The sequence below is a fragment of the Coregonus clupeaformis genome, chromosome 35 (genome assembly GCF_020615455.1).
Source record: "Coregonus clupeaformis isolate EN_2021a chromosome 35, ASM2061545v1, whole genome shotgun sequence".
Classification (NCBI taxonomy): domain Eukaryota; kingdom Metazoa; phylum Chordata; class Actinopteri; order Salmoniformes; family Salmonidae; genus Coregonus; species Coregonus clupeaformis.
The window spans coordinates 33,433,384-33,448,520 of record NC_059226.1 but is presented as its reverse complement, the minus strand read 5'-3'; the positions used below and the strand labels follow the sequence as shown (position 1 = coordinate 33,448,520).

General features: G+C 45.6%; 1 protein-coding gene across 2 annotated transcripts in view; it reads right to left on the bottom strand.

The window, feature by feature from the left end:
* The window catches only part of LOC121551504 (heparan sulfate glucosamine 3-O-sulfotransferase 3B1-like), a 58,585-nt gene extending 49,744 nt beyond the window's left edge, over positions 1-8,841 (bottom strand). For both annotated transcript variants that reach the window (XM_041864198.1, XM_041864199.1), the window contains exon 1: positions 7,993-8,841. In XM_041864198.1, the coding sequence (XP_041720132.1) occupies positions 7,993-8,579 (587 nt within the window). In that variant the 5' untranslated portion in view covers positions 8,580-8,841. The remainder of the gene's footprint in view (positions 1-7,992) is intronic.
* Between the last annotated feature and the right edge of the window lie 6,296 nt (positions 8,842-15,137).

Genomic DNA, 15,137 nt, shown 5'->3' with positions numbered 1-15,137 from the left:
TCGTTGTCAAAACATTTGTTTAAGCCTAGGGTTAGGTGGTATTGGGTTAAGTGAATTAACTTGTGTGCATTTGTTAGATGGGAAGGAAACTCAGGTAACAGCGAACCCTGAAGCATTTGAGGTGTAACCATTGAGGGCTAAAAGTTGTGTTTGTTCTAATAAAACATATGATGTAAAGGGTATGTTTATGGGAATATCAGATTGTGATAATTATATGATGACTTTGGATAAGCACGAACATAAGGTTAGAGAGGACAAATATAATGTAACTTTTTATGTACCAGGTAGTAAGAAAAGCAGGACTTTGATGGTTAAAAGATTAGCTTTTGCCTGACAATGTGACTATTGGGAATGTTAAAGATATTTAGAGGGTTTGTGGTGATAAAGCATATATATTCTTACATTATGGATGGACAGGATGTTGTTACATGTCAACGTTGAAGCTTCCATATGAGGTTTCTACCATTAAAAGAGGGGTACCACCGGACACAGATAAATCTAGGGTTGGAAATAGGATGAAAAAGACATGGAGGCATGTCATAGTCTTCAAGCCTATCATTGAAGGATAAATGTAAGGGAGAAGGGGGAACTTTTTCCATGGTATGGTGTAACATTTGGGAAGATCATATTGATAATATTAGTTATACTTTGAGTCCAGATAGTTCAGATATTATCACTAGGGTTATATATGCATTGAAGAATATAAGGGATGCATTTGGTATATCTGAAGGAGCTGGAAGTCAGCGAAGACTTGGTTGCAAGATCAGGTAGGCCCAGTAGGGGCAGTGATGGTTCAGATTTTAGTTGCAGCTTTGATAGCACTGTGTGTGATGTTTGTAATTTGTTACTGACCTTTGAGAAAGCTATGATATTGAGATAGGTTGGAGAGTGATGCCTGGAGACAACACTCAGATGCCGTTGTTGACTGTTCCTGATTTGGATGAAGATGGACAAGTAGAACTGGATGGATAAATATCCTTTTTGATTATTTGATCATTTTTCAAAAAAAAAATTCAATATTAGGGTGATTTTAGTATGATTTTATGAATCAAAGGGGGGAAGTGGGTTAATGTGATTCATACATCATTTATATATCATTTTTATATTCTTAGTTGATATTGATGTTTAATTTGAAAGTGTTTGTTTTGCAAAAGATACTGTTTGGTCTTTCCTTTTCTTTCAGAAGCATTTGGGGGACATGTGGAGATTGAAATACTCAAACAAGGACAATATGAAGGGACAATATGACTGGAGGAGATGAAACAAGGAGGGTGTGGCCGATTCCATCATCAACAGTCCATTGGAAGAGGAGACTACGGGGAGATGAAGTGTAGTGGACTACATTCCAATGTCTGCAATGAAATATAGACATATTTGCATGTGTAATACATAATTGTGTCATACTCTTACGTATTAATTTTTGTAGAATGATGTTTGATGTTATTGGATACATGTGGGGATCTTAGATGTTTTTGTTTATTTCGGTGATGCTTAGGGACAGGGAGTCTAGGCAGGGAGAGGTCCACTGTAGGGTCCAATGGGTTGACCAGCCTTAGAGTGGATATTTTTTGGATAGGATTTTGTTTGCAGGGGCTTACATGTGTATTTAATTGCATCATAGTTTCAAATGCATTTACATTGTTTATGAGTTTATCGGGAGTACCGAGGTGGTTGCCTGGGGCAGAGGGACCGTGAGAGAATTTTACTGTCTTGATTGATGGATGGATTTGGAACGAAGGTTGCCGGACAGTTTTTCGCTCTTACACTCCATAAAGATTTGTTCATATTTCATAGTAATGTATTCACACTTCATAAATGTCACGATCGTCTGAAGGAGCGGACCAATACGCAGCGCGTGGAGTGAACATGATGACTTTATTTAATAAAAGCAACCACGAAAAAACAACAAATGACGATACGTGAAGTCCTCTGTGACACCGACAGAACATACAACACTGGAACAATAACCCACAAAACAAAGGAGAAAACACACAGAATATATATGGCTCCCAATCAGAGATAACGAGCCGACAGCTGACACTCGTTACCTCCGATTGGGAGTCATAGACCAATCACCACTAGACACAAACAAAATGAAACTCACCCATCCCCAACACCACCAAATGAAATACACCCAAACCAATGACAATGAACAACCCTGGCTCAAATATCAAAGTCCATGGAGCCAGAGTGTCACAGTACCCCCCCCTAAAGGTGCGAACTCCGGGCGCACCAATATCAGGACTAGGGAGGGTCTGGGTGGGCGTCTGTCCACGGTGGCGGCTCTGGCCCCGGTCGTGATCCCCACCCCACCACAGTCACAACCTGCTTCGGTAGCCTCCTCCCAATGACCACCCTCCAACTAACCCCACCTGGACTAAGGGGCAACACCGGACTAAGGGGCAGCATCGGCCTAAGGGGCAGCACCGGGATAAGGGGCAGCACCGGGATAAGGGGCAGCACCGAACAAGGGGCAGCACCGGGCTAAGGGGCAGCACCGGACTAAGGGGCAGCACCGGACTACGGGGCAGTACCGGACTAAGGGGCAGTACCGGACTAAGGGGCAGTACCAGGCTAAGGGACAGCACCAGGATAAGGGACAGCAACAGGATAAGGAGCAACACCGAGCTAAGGGGCAGCACCTGACTAAATGGCGGATCCTGGCTGGCTGGCTCTGGCGGATCCTGGCTGGCTGGCGGATCCTGGCTGGACGGCTCTGACGGATCCCGGTTGGACGGCTCTGGCGGATCCCGGCTGGACGGCTCTGGCGGATCCTGGCTGGACGGCTCTGGCGGATCCTGGCTGGACGGCTCATGGCTGGCTGACGGAACTGGCTGCTCATGGCTGGCTAACGGATCTGGCTGCTCATGGCTGGCTAACGGATCTGGCTGCTCGTGGCTGGCTGACGGATCTGGCTGCTCATGGCTGGCTGACGGATCTGGCTGCTCATGGCCGACTGACGGATCTGGCTGCTCATGGCCGACTGACGGATCTGGCTGATCCTGTCTGGCGGAAGGCTCTGGCTGATCCTGTCTGGCAGAAGGCTCTGGCTGATCCTGTCTGGCAGAAGGCTCTGGCTGATCCTGTCTGGCAGAAGGCTCTGGCTGATCCTGTCTGGCGGAAGGCTCTGGCTGATCCTGTCTGGCGGAAGGCTCTAGCGGCTCCGGTCTGGCGGACGGCTCTGATGGCTCATGGCAGACGGGCGGCTTTGCAGGCTTTGGGCAGACGGGCAGTTCAGGCCCCGTTGGGCAGACGGCAGACTCTGGCCGTCTGAGGCGCATCGTAGGCCTGGTGCGTGGTGCCGGAACAGGAGGTACCGGGCTGAGGACACGCATCTCAGGGCTAGTGCGGGGAGAAGCAACAGGGCATGCTGGACCCTGGGGACGCACCGTAGGCCTGATGCGTGGTGCCGGAACTGGAGGTACCGGGCTGAGGACACGCATCTCAGGGCTAGTGCGGGAAGCAGCAACAGGGCATGCTTGGCCCTGGGGACGCACCGTAGGCCTGATGCGTGGTGCCGGAACTGGAGGTACCGGGCTGAGGACACGCATCTCAGGGCTAGTGCGGGGAGTCGGAACAGGGCATGCTGGACCCTGGGGACTCCCATAACGCCTAGTGCGGGGAGCCGGAACAGGGCATGCTGGACCCTGGGGACTCACCTCACGCCTAGTGCGGAGAGCAGGAACAGGCCGGGCGGAGCTGGCGACGCGCACCGTATCCCCTGGTGCGAGTGGCCGGAACAGGCCGGGCCGGGCTGGCGAAGCGCACCGTATCCCTGGTGCGTGGAGTAGGAACAGGCCGGGCTGGGCTGGCGAAGCGCACCGTATCCCTGGTGCGTGGAGTAGGAACAGGCCGGGCTGGGCTGGCGAAGCGCACCGTATCCCTGGTGCGTGGAGTAGGAACAGGCCGGGCTGAGCTGGCGACGCGCACCGCATACTCTGGTGCGTATGGCAGGAACAGGCCGAACCGGGCTGGCGACGCGCACCTTACACTTAGTGCGAGGGACCGGAACAGGCCGTACCGTACGGGGAACACACACTACTGGCTGCACCTCGGGACTAGGAACGGGCCGGACCGAACTGGTTACACACCCCAGTACCTCACGCCGTGCCTCAACACCTTCCTTCCCTGCTTTACCCAGTAGCCCCCCTTGACCTGGTAGCCCACTGAATCCGTCCCTTCTCTGCCTCCGTCAGCCCCCTTAACCTGGCAGCCCTCTGACTCTGCCTTGTGGCAGCCTCCTGCTGCTCCGTCGCCCAAAGCCATGTGCCCCCCCCAAAAAATTTCTTGGGGTTGCCTCTCGTCCTTCCGACGTTGGCTCTGCCGACGCCGTTGCTCCTCTCTCCGTCGCCTCTCCTCTGTTTCGCTCCATGGACGGCGATCCATGCCGTCCAGGATTTCTTCCCACGTCCAGGACCCTTTACCGTCCAACAGTTCCTCCCATGTCCAGACCCTTTGCTCCTGGACGCGCTGCTTGGTCCTTTTTTGGTGGGTTTTTCTGTCACGATCGTCTGAAGGAGCGGACCAATACGCAGCGCGTGGAGTGAACATGATGACTTTATTTAATAAAAGCAACCACGAAAAAAACAACAAATGACGATACGTGAAGTCCTCTGTGACACCGACAGAACATACAACACTGGAACAATAACCCACAAAACAAAGGAGAAAACACACAGAATATATATGGCTCCCAATCAGAGATAACGAGCCGACAGCTGACACTCGTTACCTCCGATTGGGAGTCATAGACCAATCACCACTAGACACAAACAAAATGAAACTCACCCATCCCCAACACCACCAAATGAAATACACCCAAACCAATGACAATGAACAACCCTGGCTCAAATATCAAAGTCCATGGAGCCAGAGTGTCACAATAAACAGTTATTCATATTTCATAGAAAGGTATTTACACTCTAGAGAAGAATGTTTTTGGTTTAATGTTAAAGATACTCAATAAGATAAATTGTTACTTGTCATAATCCTATTCTGTTTGTTTTCGAGACTGTTTAGTCTCGAAGGGGGGAAATGTCGTGTATTGGGATTATGCCTTTGTTAAATGTTTTTCTTGAAGAAATGGAATGTTGTTTATGTTAGGACAAATGTGGCGTTTGTGGGGTGACGCCCCAGGGGAGACTGGTGATTGGCCAGAAGAGGGAGCCACCCATCTTTTTGCATTGTTTATAAGTAGGGGCTAAATGAAGAAGAAGGCAGAGCGGCCATTCTGAGGCGTCGCTCTCCGGGTGGGCATGTCACCTGTAACTTATGCTGAAAGCTTGTGATCTGAATAAACCTTATGATCAAAGTTCAGTATGAGCGGACTCCTTTGTTTATCAGCAATAATTGCCACCATTCACCCGATACGACAAAACATAAATATGTCAGTTGTCATTCAGACGCTACTGCCTTCCAGCTCATTATCTATGCCAATAGCCTCCAGCTTCTATGATCAACACAGATCATATTACATTCTTTGCCAACACAGATTATATTACATCAGTTTGCCATTCTAATTGAACGGTGACTGATTGAGTAATGAAATATGATACTTATAGACTCCATAAAACACCAGAGGAAGAAACTGTCTGTTCCTTGTTAAATGTGTTCTATTTTTTCTCAGTCAGTGAAGATGCACTAAAGATCCCTCCTCTGCCCTCTCACAGTGCGGTGGTCAACCTCAACACAAGTGTCCTAAAACTGTCTGGAAATTCTTGGAGCAGCTTAACCCAGAAGTCCTTTGAGCATTTCTCCCCTCACTTCCCCCATTGTAGGGTTATGAAGAAAGCTTTATGAAGACAGCTTTGAACTATAGTAGTATTAAGAAGCCTTTGACATTGACTGCTAATCTCCATGGCTCAAGTCAATTTAGATGGCTCCTCAAAGAAACCAACAAAGATACATGTTTAAATGTTGATAAAGTGGCTCATCTGCTGTTTTCTGTCTTCAATCAAAACCACAGAATTCCTGAAACTATTTAACTCTACATATCACTCTGAAACTTTACAGCGGTCATGTCAATGATTGAATCAGGAACAGGTTAGTTGTTTACAACAGAGAGAAGCCTGTGGTGATGCTGTGGGCTACAACAGGTCTAGCTAACACTGGGAACTCACTGAGATGCACTGACATATTGATCATTACAACCACACATTGTTGAACACTGGGCTAACTGTTCAGTGTTCCTATAGCTTTGAATCCCTGGAATTTGAAATTAAGTAATTGACTGTGTTCCAAATGGCACCCTATTCCCTATATAGGGTGCTACTTTTGATATGAGCCCTATGAGCTCTGGTCAAAAGTAGTGCCCTATATAGGGAATAGGGTGCCATTTGGGAATCAGGCATGGTTAAAGCTGTATTGTTGTAAAGGGAATTACAGCCTAAGAATCAATACCTGGAACCGGGAGCACTCAATTGAATTACGATGCTTCTGGCAGCCAGGAGATTTAACCTGTTGACTCCTGGCAGTAAACCATGTGCTGTTTGGGTCTAAACTCTAGAAGAAAAACTGAATAGAAGCTCTAGAATGTTTGTCTGAGCTCTAGAAGGAACTGTCATACTGAATAGAAGTTCTAGAATGTTTGAGCTCTAGAAGGAACTGTCAAACTGAATGGAAGCTGTAGAATGTTTGTCTGAGCTCTAGAAGGAACTGTCAAAACTGAATGGAAGCTGAATAATGTTTGTCTGAGCTCTAAGAAGGAACTGTCAAAACTGAATGGAAGCTGAATAATGTTTGTCTGAGCTCTAGAAGGAACAGTCAAAACTGAATGGAAGCTGTAGAATGTTTGTCTGAGCTCTAGAAGGAACTGTCAAAACTGAATGGAAGCTGAATAATGTTTGTCTGAGCTCTAAGAAGGAACTGTCAAACAAGTCAGTTTCTATGAGTCATTTAAGGTGCATCATTGAAAATTGACCCTTTTATTAGGCCATTATAGACTGGGTCCCCAAATTGCACCCTATTCCCTACATAGTCCACTTCTTTTGACCAGAGCCTATGGGCCCTGGTCAGAAGTAATGCACTAGGGAATAGGGTGCCATTTGGGACCTATGACTCAGGCTTATAATTTATATGGACTCTTTTAGTACACCAAGGTGGTAGTCAGCTGAGTGATACATTCCTCAGTTCACACTTATCACACTGTGAGGAGAGACTTATAGCTTTATTATAGCTTTATTATAGCTTTATTGGCCCAATGAAAATGTGTTTGATTTTCACCTGAACAGGATATACATTCATAAACACATTCCATTGGATACCCATAGTGTCTGCACATTCATATTGCAGTTTTTCAGAACTACTGAAACCACACAAGCCATAATGAATGGTCACTACTTTAATTACACTAATGTTCTAGTTTCAACATGGCTTACAGGATCTGATCACTTTAACGAATTGTTACCATTGTGTGGAGTAGACCTATTTCTATTCTATATTAAACATGTGTGTGTGTGTGTGTGGTGTGTGTGTGTGTGTGTGTGTGTGTGTATGTGTGTGTGTTTTAATCCATGCTAATTGATCCGTTTTTTTCTTCCACTCAGCACAATGGCCATATGTCCATCTAATCTTACTGTTCCATGTTATGTTAGAGGTGTTTTTAAAGACACTGTATGAATTAGTCCTCTGGTAGTTATATGAAGAGATATAGAGGCCAGGGAACTCACTATTCTAAAGGGAGATATTCTTCCTTGGCAACCTTCAGGATTTGTTTGATGTTCTTTGTGACTCTCTAAAAATAACGGTATTTATCAGAAACCCATTAATCGACAAGTCATCTCACAGCTCAATATACATTCTCATTCTAGCCAACCTGTGACATATGGGTGTGTTATAGACTGATTAATAGCCTAGAAATTTAAATGGATAAAAAGTAAAAAAAGAAAAAAATAGATGGGCTCATTTAAATGGCAAATTATGAATTACATCAGTAGTCCATACATAATTCGTTTATATTCTAATCAGTTAACGTTATTAAGTGTATGAATGTACCTGTACCACTCCAGTCCCTTGTCATAGTTCCGATCAAAGAAGTGCGGCTCAGCCCCGACAGCTCTGATGTCGGGATGCACGCGGAGGAACTCCAGCAGCGCCCGCGTGCCTCCCTTCTTCACCCCGATGATAATCGCCTGGGGCAACTTCTTACTCTCCGACGGCCCTGACTCGTTGAAGAGACTTGACACGACATTATTATCCAACGTCCTCTGCTCGCTTCGAATCTCATCCCAGTCCTCCCCTCCTCTGCTGTCCAAATCATTCTCATTATTTAACAAGTCCCTGGATGATACGCCGAATAGCGGATCTAAAGAATCTAACCGATCTTCTTGGTGTCCGGATTCCAAGTCCACTTCGTTTTGGAGTCGGGGTTGAGTTCTGTTGGGGTGCACTTCTTCGTGATGTTGTGAATGTTTACTGCTGGCTGTACTGACCATCAGACTTGGCATGGTTGAACAGTATCCGACGCAGCAATAGATCATATACACCCACAGGGACAACATGATGCAGAAAACAAAGAGTTTATTCTTCACGGGGGATGATGAGACAACATGTAGGTTCTGATATATTGGGCTATATTCCATAGGACAGTCGGGCAAGACGAGTCAACATCCAAAAACGCATATTGGCTCAAGTTATTCGCTCCTCTTCCACTGCAAAAATGCTGCTGAAATTGACATAATTCCACAACTTGCCTGTACACTGCTTATAACGGACTTATTATTTAGCGATAAATGCATCTCCTTTCCAGCTCGGTTCATACTGAATTCCAAACGAAACGAAAAGATACTCGCGTCAGGTGTGTCCGCGCGCTGTGCGTCCAAGAAAGTCTCCGCGGTTGTTTCCCATCACTTGGCCAACAGGCAAGTGAGCGAGAGGGAGCGCACTACCGCGAATAGATGAGTAGGCTACATCCCATTCATCCCCCTTAGGCTTGGGGCGTATGATTGACAATAGAGCCGACCAATCCTAGCAGACTATAGAGAGAGATAATTACCTATTATCTGTTGATTTGATTTCCAATGACGAGTTATAAGCCTACAAACAATTCACTCATCATGGCTACATGCGTTAAAGCAACCTTATAATGTAGGCTGATTATAACTTTAGGTTTTCACGACAAGTGTTTTGCGTTTAATATTTAAAACTTGAAAATATGATAGCCTTTTGTTACATGACATAATTACAAAAATCTACTGTTTTTTAAAATTACTTTAACAGACTGGAATTGTTGAAGGAAATCAACATTTGGCACTGAAATGTGCCTGTTGGCGAAGTAGCCGAATCCTCTATCCAACCCGTTGAAATGCAGAAGCAAATATTATGACAGCGTTTTAAACATCCTTTTATACACCCCAAACATATGGATAACATGGCAGCTTCAGCACAACATCTGTTTACTGCCATTGGAATTAGCATCAGAATATATACCGCTAGAACAAGTGCTTTTCTGCATGACCAGACAAGAGACAATAGTTTTATGTGGAGAGACCAGCACGAGCACACGACGATCTGAAAGGACGTGGCACTACGCGAGCAGATGTCCTGAATCTCCTGTGGGTCCAGGGTGACTGGATAGTTTATACAGTTGCATTATTTCACTTCGCAACAGCGGTAGGGCGTCACGGGCTGTAACTCCTGGATTTAAGGCAGTTTCTGTAACCTCCTGTCAGCCGGTAGTCAAGATGCGCTTGTAGTGTACAGTATAACAAGTATAGGCTGCAAGTGGTGTGTATGTGTGTGTGTATGTGTGTGTGTGTGTGCGTGTGTGATGTGTGTGCACCCCTTCTTGCGTGTGTGGGCCAGGGAGGGTCAGGGGGCAGCCATTGCTTTCAGATGGATTATGAGGATTACTGAAGAGCTTGCCATGTTAGTCAGTCTCACCAGAACCACCACACTGACACTGTAATCCCCTTATCTCATCACACATACACTGACACACAAGGCTAGATATGGGGTTGGCTTGTGTGTCCTTGTGTGCCTGCATGTGTGAGTGTGCTCTGTGTTAATCTGAATCCATACACCCAGGCCTGTTCCAACAGAAAACCAATTTTCTTCAGAAAGTTGGAAACAATTTTCTCAGCAGGCCTACTGGAGATGACTCAGACAGTTATATGATATACAGTACCAGTCAAAAGTTTGGACACACCTACTCATTCAAGGGGTTTTCTTTATTTTTACTATTTTCTATATTGTAGAATAATAGTGAAGACATCAAAACTATGAAATAACACATATGGAATCATGTAGTAACGAAAAAAGTGTTAAACAAATTAAAATATATTTTATATTTGAGATTCTTCAAATAGCCACCCTTTGCCTTGACGACAGCTTTACACACTCTTGGCATTCTCTCAGCCAGCTTCACCTGGAATGCTTTTCCAACAGTCTTGAAAGAGTTCCCACATATACTGAGCACTTGTTGGCTGCTTTTCCTTCACTCTGCCGTCCGACTCATCCCAAACCATTTCAATTGGGTTGAGGTCGGGGGATTGGAGGCCATGTCATCTGATGCAGCACTCCATCACTCTCCTTCTTGGTAAAATAGCCCTTACATAGCCTGGAGGTGTGTTGGGTCATTGTCCTGTTGAAAAACAAATGATCGTCCCACTAAGCCCAAACCAAATGGGATGGCGTATCGCTGCAGAATGCTGTGGTAACCATGCTGGTTAAGTGTGCCTTGAATTCTAAATAAATCACAGACAGTGTCACCAGCAAAGTACCCCCACACTATAACACCTCCTCTTCCATGCTTTACGGTGAGAAATACACATGTGGAGATCATCCGTTCACCCACACCGCGTCTCACAAAGCCACGGCGGTTGGAAACAAAAATCTCCAATTTGGACTCCAGACCAAAGGACACATTTCCACCGGTCTAATGTCCATTGCTTGTGTTTCTTGGCCCAAGCAGGTCTCTTCTTCTTATTGGTGTCCTTTAGTAGTGGTTTCTTTGTAGCAATTCGACCATAAAGGCCTGATTCACACAGTCCCCTCTGAACAGTTGATGTTGAGATGTGTCTGTGACTTGAACTCCGTGATACATTTATTTGGGCTGCAATTTCTGAGGCTGGTAACTCTAACGAACTTATCCTCTGCAGCAGAGGTAACTCTGTGTCTTCCATTCCTGTGGCGGTCCTCATGAGAGCCAGTTTCATCATAGCGTTTGATGGTTTTTGCGACTGCTCTTGAAGAAACTTTCAAAGTTCTTGAAATTTTCCATATTGACTGACCTTCATGTCTCTTTGCTTATTTGAGCTGTTCTTGCCGAATAGGGCTAGCTTCTGTATACCACCGCTACCTTGTCACAACACAACTGATTGGCTCAAACGCATTAAGAAGGAAAGAAATTCCACAAATTAACTTTTAAGAAGGCATACCTGTTAATTGAAATGCATTCCAGGTGACTACCTCATGAAGCTGGTTGAGAGAATGCCAAGAGTGTGCAAAGCTGTCATCAAGGCAAAGGATGGCTATTTGAAGAATCTCAAATATAAAATATATTGTGATTTGTTTAACACTTTTTTGGTTACTACATGATTCCATATGTGTTATTTCATGGTTTTGATGTCTTCACTATTATTCTACAATGTGAAAAATAGTAAAAATAAAGAAAAACCCTTGAATGAGTAGGTGTGTCCAAACTTTTGACTGGTACTGTATGTTTGATAATGGCCAGAAAACTGGGTTGAATTTCTAAAGAAAACACACTAAAAGACATGAGGTAGACATTTCAACTGTTGGACAATTACTGCTGGCAGATTATAGTAACTGGACACATTAACCTCTTAAGGATAGGATCCTTTTTTTTTCAATTTTCGCCTAAAATGACATACCATTTCAAAGGAAACACTTTGAAGTTTGTGGAAATGTTAAATTAATGTAGAAGAATATAATACATTAGATCTGGTAAAAGATAATACAAACAAAAAAACATGCGTTTTCTATTTATTTATTTTTTCCATCATTTTTGAAATGCAAGAGAAAGGCCACAATAAAATATTGCATTTTAGGCGCAATTTAGATGTTGGCCACTAGATGGCAGCAGTGTGTGTGCAAAGTTTCAGTTTGATCCAGTGAAGCATTGCAATACCGGACTATTTTGAATCAAGTCTGCCCAAATGTGCCGAATTGGTCAATTGATACATTTTCAAGTACATAACTATAAAGAACATACAAAAATTATATTGTAATACAAAATGTAAGTTTACACACTCCCAGGAATGTCATACATGATGGATCTTTAGCTTATACACTAACTTTCACACATCTAGATGGCCGGGCTGTCACGACATCCTCCGACGCTGCCTCCCCTCCTTGTTCGGGCAGGCTTCGGTGTTCATCGTCACCGGCCTTCTAGCCACTGCTGCTCCATATCTCATCATTCCATTTGTCTTGTCTTGTCAATTACACACACCTGGTTCATGTTCCCCTCATTAGTACATGTATAAGTGTTCCCTCTGCCCCCTTGTCCTTGTGGGTGATTGTTTCATGTGAGATGAGTGTAGCTACCTGTAAGTTGTATTGCCAGGGTATATTTTCCCTGTGTGCCTGTATTTGTTACAGTGCGCCTGTTTTGCGCACTGGACTGTTGACGCTATCCAGCGTAACTGTGTATGACGGAATAACTCTGTATTCTGTGATTTAACCTCCTGCGCCTGACTCCTTCAAATCACACTCTCACAGAATCACCCACCCGCTATGGAGTCAGCGGGAGAGGAGCGCATGCCTGAAGTCGTGGCACGGGTCCAGGAGCATTCATCGATGCTAGCCAGCTTGGGAGAAGTGATGGATCGGGTTCTTCAGGTCGTCCAACGCCTGGAGAGGAGAGGACTCGATCTGTCGAGACCAGCTGGGCAACCGGATCCAGCCACCCATACCCCAGCACTCAGAGGGATCCATATATCCCGACCATGGGAGTTCGACAGGACAGCTGCTCTCTGCCAAGGATTCCTCCTCCAACTGGAGCTCCGCTTCTCCAGCATCAGGCCTGCCCCATCGGAGCGGGAGAAGGTGTCCGCCCTCGTCTCCTGCCTCTCAGGGAAAGCCCTGGAGTGGGCCAACGCAGTCTGGAACGAAGGAGGAGCCGCGTTAGACAACTACGGGGAGTTCGCTCGCCTCTTTCGGGCTGTCTTCGATCACCCGCCCGAGGGTCGAGTGGCGGGCGAGCGGCTGGTCCACCTGAGGCAGGGGACGAGGACTGCGCAGGACTTCGCCTTGGAGTTTCGGACTCTAGCAGCTGGGTCCGGGTGGAACGAGCGGGCCCTTATTGACCACTTCCGGTGCCATCTTCGGGAGGACGTCCGAAGGGAGCTAGCCTGCCGGGACACCATGTTGTCCTTCACGTAACCGGTGTACATGGCCATCCGTTTGGACAACCTGTTGGCATGCAAAGAGGATGTCCTGGAGGGGGTCTGCCCGTTCCCACCCCGGCCGACTCGGATCCCGAGCTGATGGAACTGGGTGGAACCGCGATCCGAGAGAGCGGAGGACAACAGCGCCAGTGTCACTCTGGTGGCACGAAGGGACATTACACTGCACGTTGTCGTCAGCGTTCTTTTGGGTCTGGTGGCGGCAGGCAGGGCACTCTCACATCACCCCAGGTATCGAACACCCACACTGGTTCAGAGCCCTCTGTTGTGCACTGTTCCCTACCCATCTACTTTCCTGATCACATGGTAGTTCCCCAGTGTAAGGCGCTAATCGATTCAGGCGCAGCTGGGAACTTTATGGACAGGGCATTCTCACACAGTCTAGGCATTTCATTGGTTCCGCTATCCATTCCACTCCCAATCAGAGCACTTGATAGTCAACCATTAGGGTCCGGGTTTGTTAAGGAATTTACAGCACCAGTCATCATGATTAGCCACAAGACTCATTGCGAGAAAGTCACTTTTTATTATTATTGAGTCTCCTGCTTTCCCTGTGGTATTAGGTATCCCTTGGTTAGCACACCACAACCCCACCTTCCCATGGCCGCAGAGGGTTCTCACGGGGTGTTACTGTAATCTGGACTCTGTAACTCTGTATTCTGTGACTTACCCTCCTGCGCCTGACTCCTTCAAATCACACTCTCACACGGGCGGGGTGGGTGTGGAGCCAGAGACAGCAGGGGGTCAAACTGTAGAACCCAGTTCCTACATTTTAATATAAAAATTGATTTTTACAAACAAATCTATGCTACATTTATCTCTGGGACCCTTAGGATGACAAATCAGAGCAAGATTACTGAATGTAAGTACATTATTTACCTTCAGAGGTGAATGTACCAAACCAGTTGCCGTGATAATTTTGTTGTTGTTGTGCACTCTCCTCAAACAATAGCATGGTATTTTTTCACTGTAATAGCTACTGTAAATTGGACAGTCAAGTTAGATTAACAAGAATTTAAGCTTTCTGCCCATATAAGACATGTCTATATCCTGGAAAGTTTGCTGTTACTTACAACAGTCATGCTAATCACATTAGCGCACGTTTACATCTTTTATATCTTCAATCAGATTACCGTAACTGGACACATTGCAGGAGTTGTAGTCCTTTACAGCTTCAGTCAGATTACAGTAACTGGACACATTAAAGGAGTCCTGGTCCTATACATCTTCAGTCAGATTACAGTAACTGGACACATTAAAGGAGTCCTGGTCCTATACATCTTCAGTCAGATTACAGTAACTGGACACATTAAAGGAGTCCTGGTCCTATACATCTTCATTCAGATTACAGTAACTGGACACATTAAAGGAGTCCTGGTCCTATACATCTTCATTCAGATTACAGTAACTGGACACATTAAAGGAGTCCTGGTCCTATACATCTTCAGTCAGATTACAGTAATTGGACACATTAAAGGAGTCCTGGTCCTATACATTTTCAGTCAGATTACAGTAACTGGACACATTAAAGGAGTCCTGGTCCTCTACATCTTCAGTCAGATTACAGTAACTGGACACATTAAAGGAGTCCTGGTCCTATACATCTTCATTCAGATTACAGTAACTGGACACATTACAGGAGTCCTGGTCCTCTACATCTTCATTCAGATTACAGTAACTGGACACATTAAAGGAGTCCTGGTCCTATACATTTTCAGTCAGATTACAGTAACTGGACACATTAAAGGAGTCCTGGTCCTATACATTTTC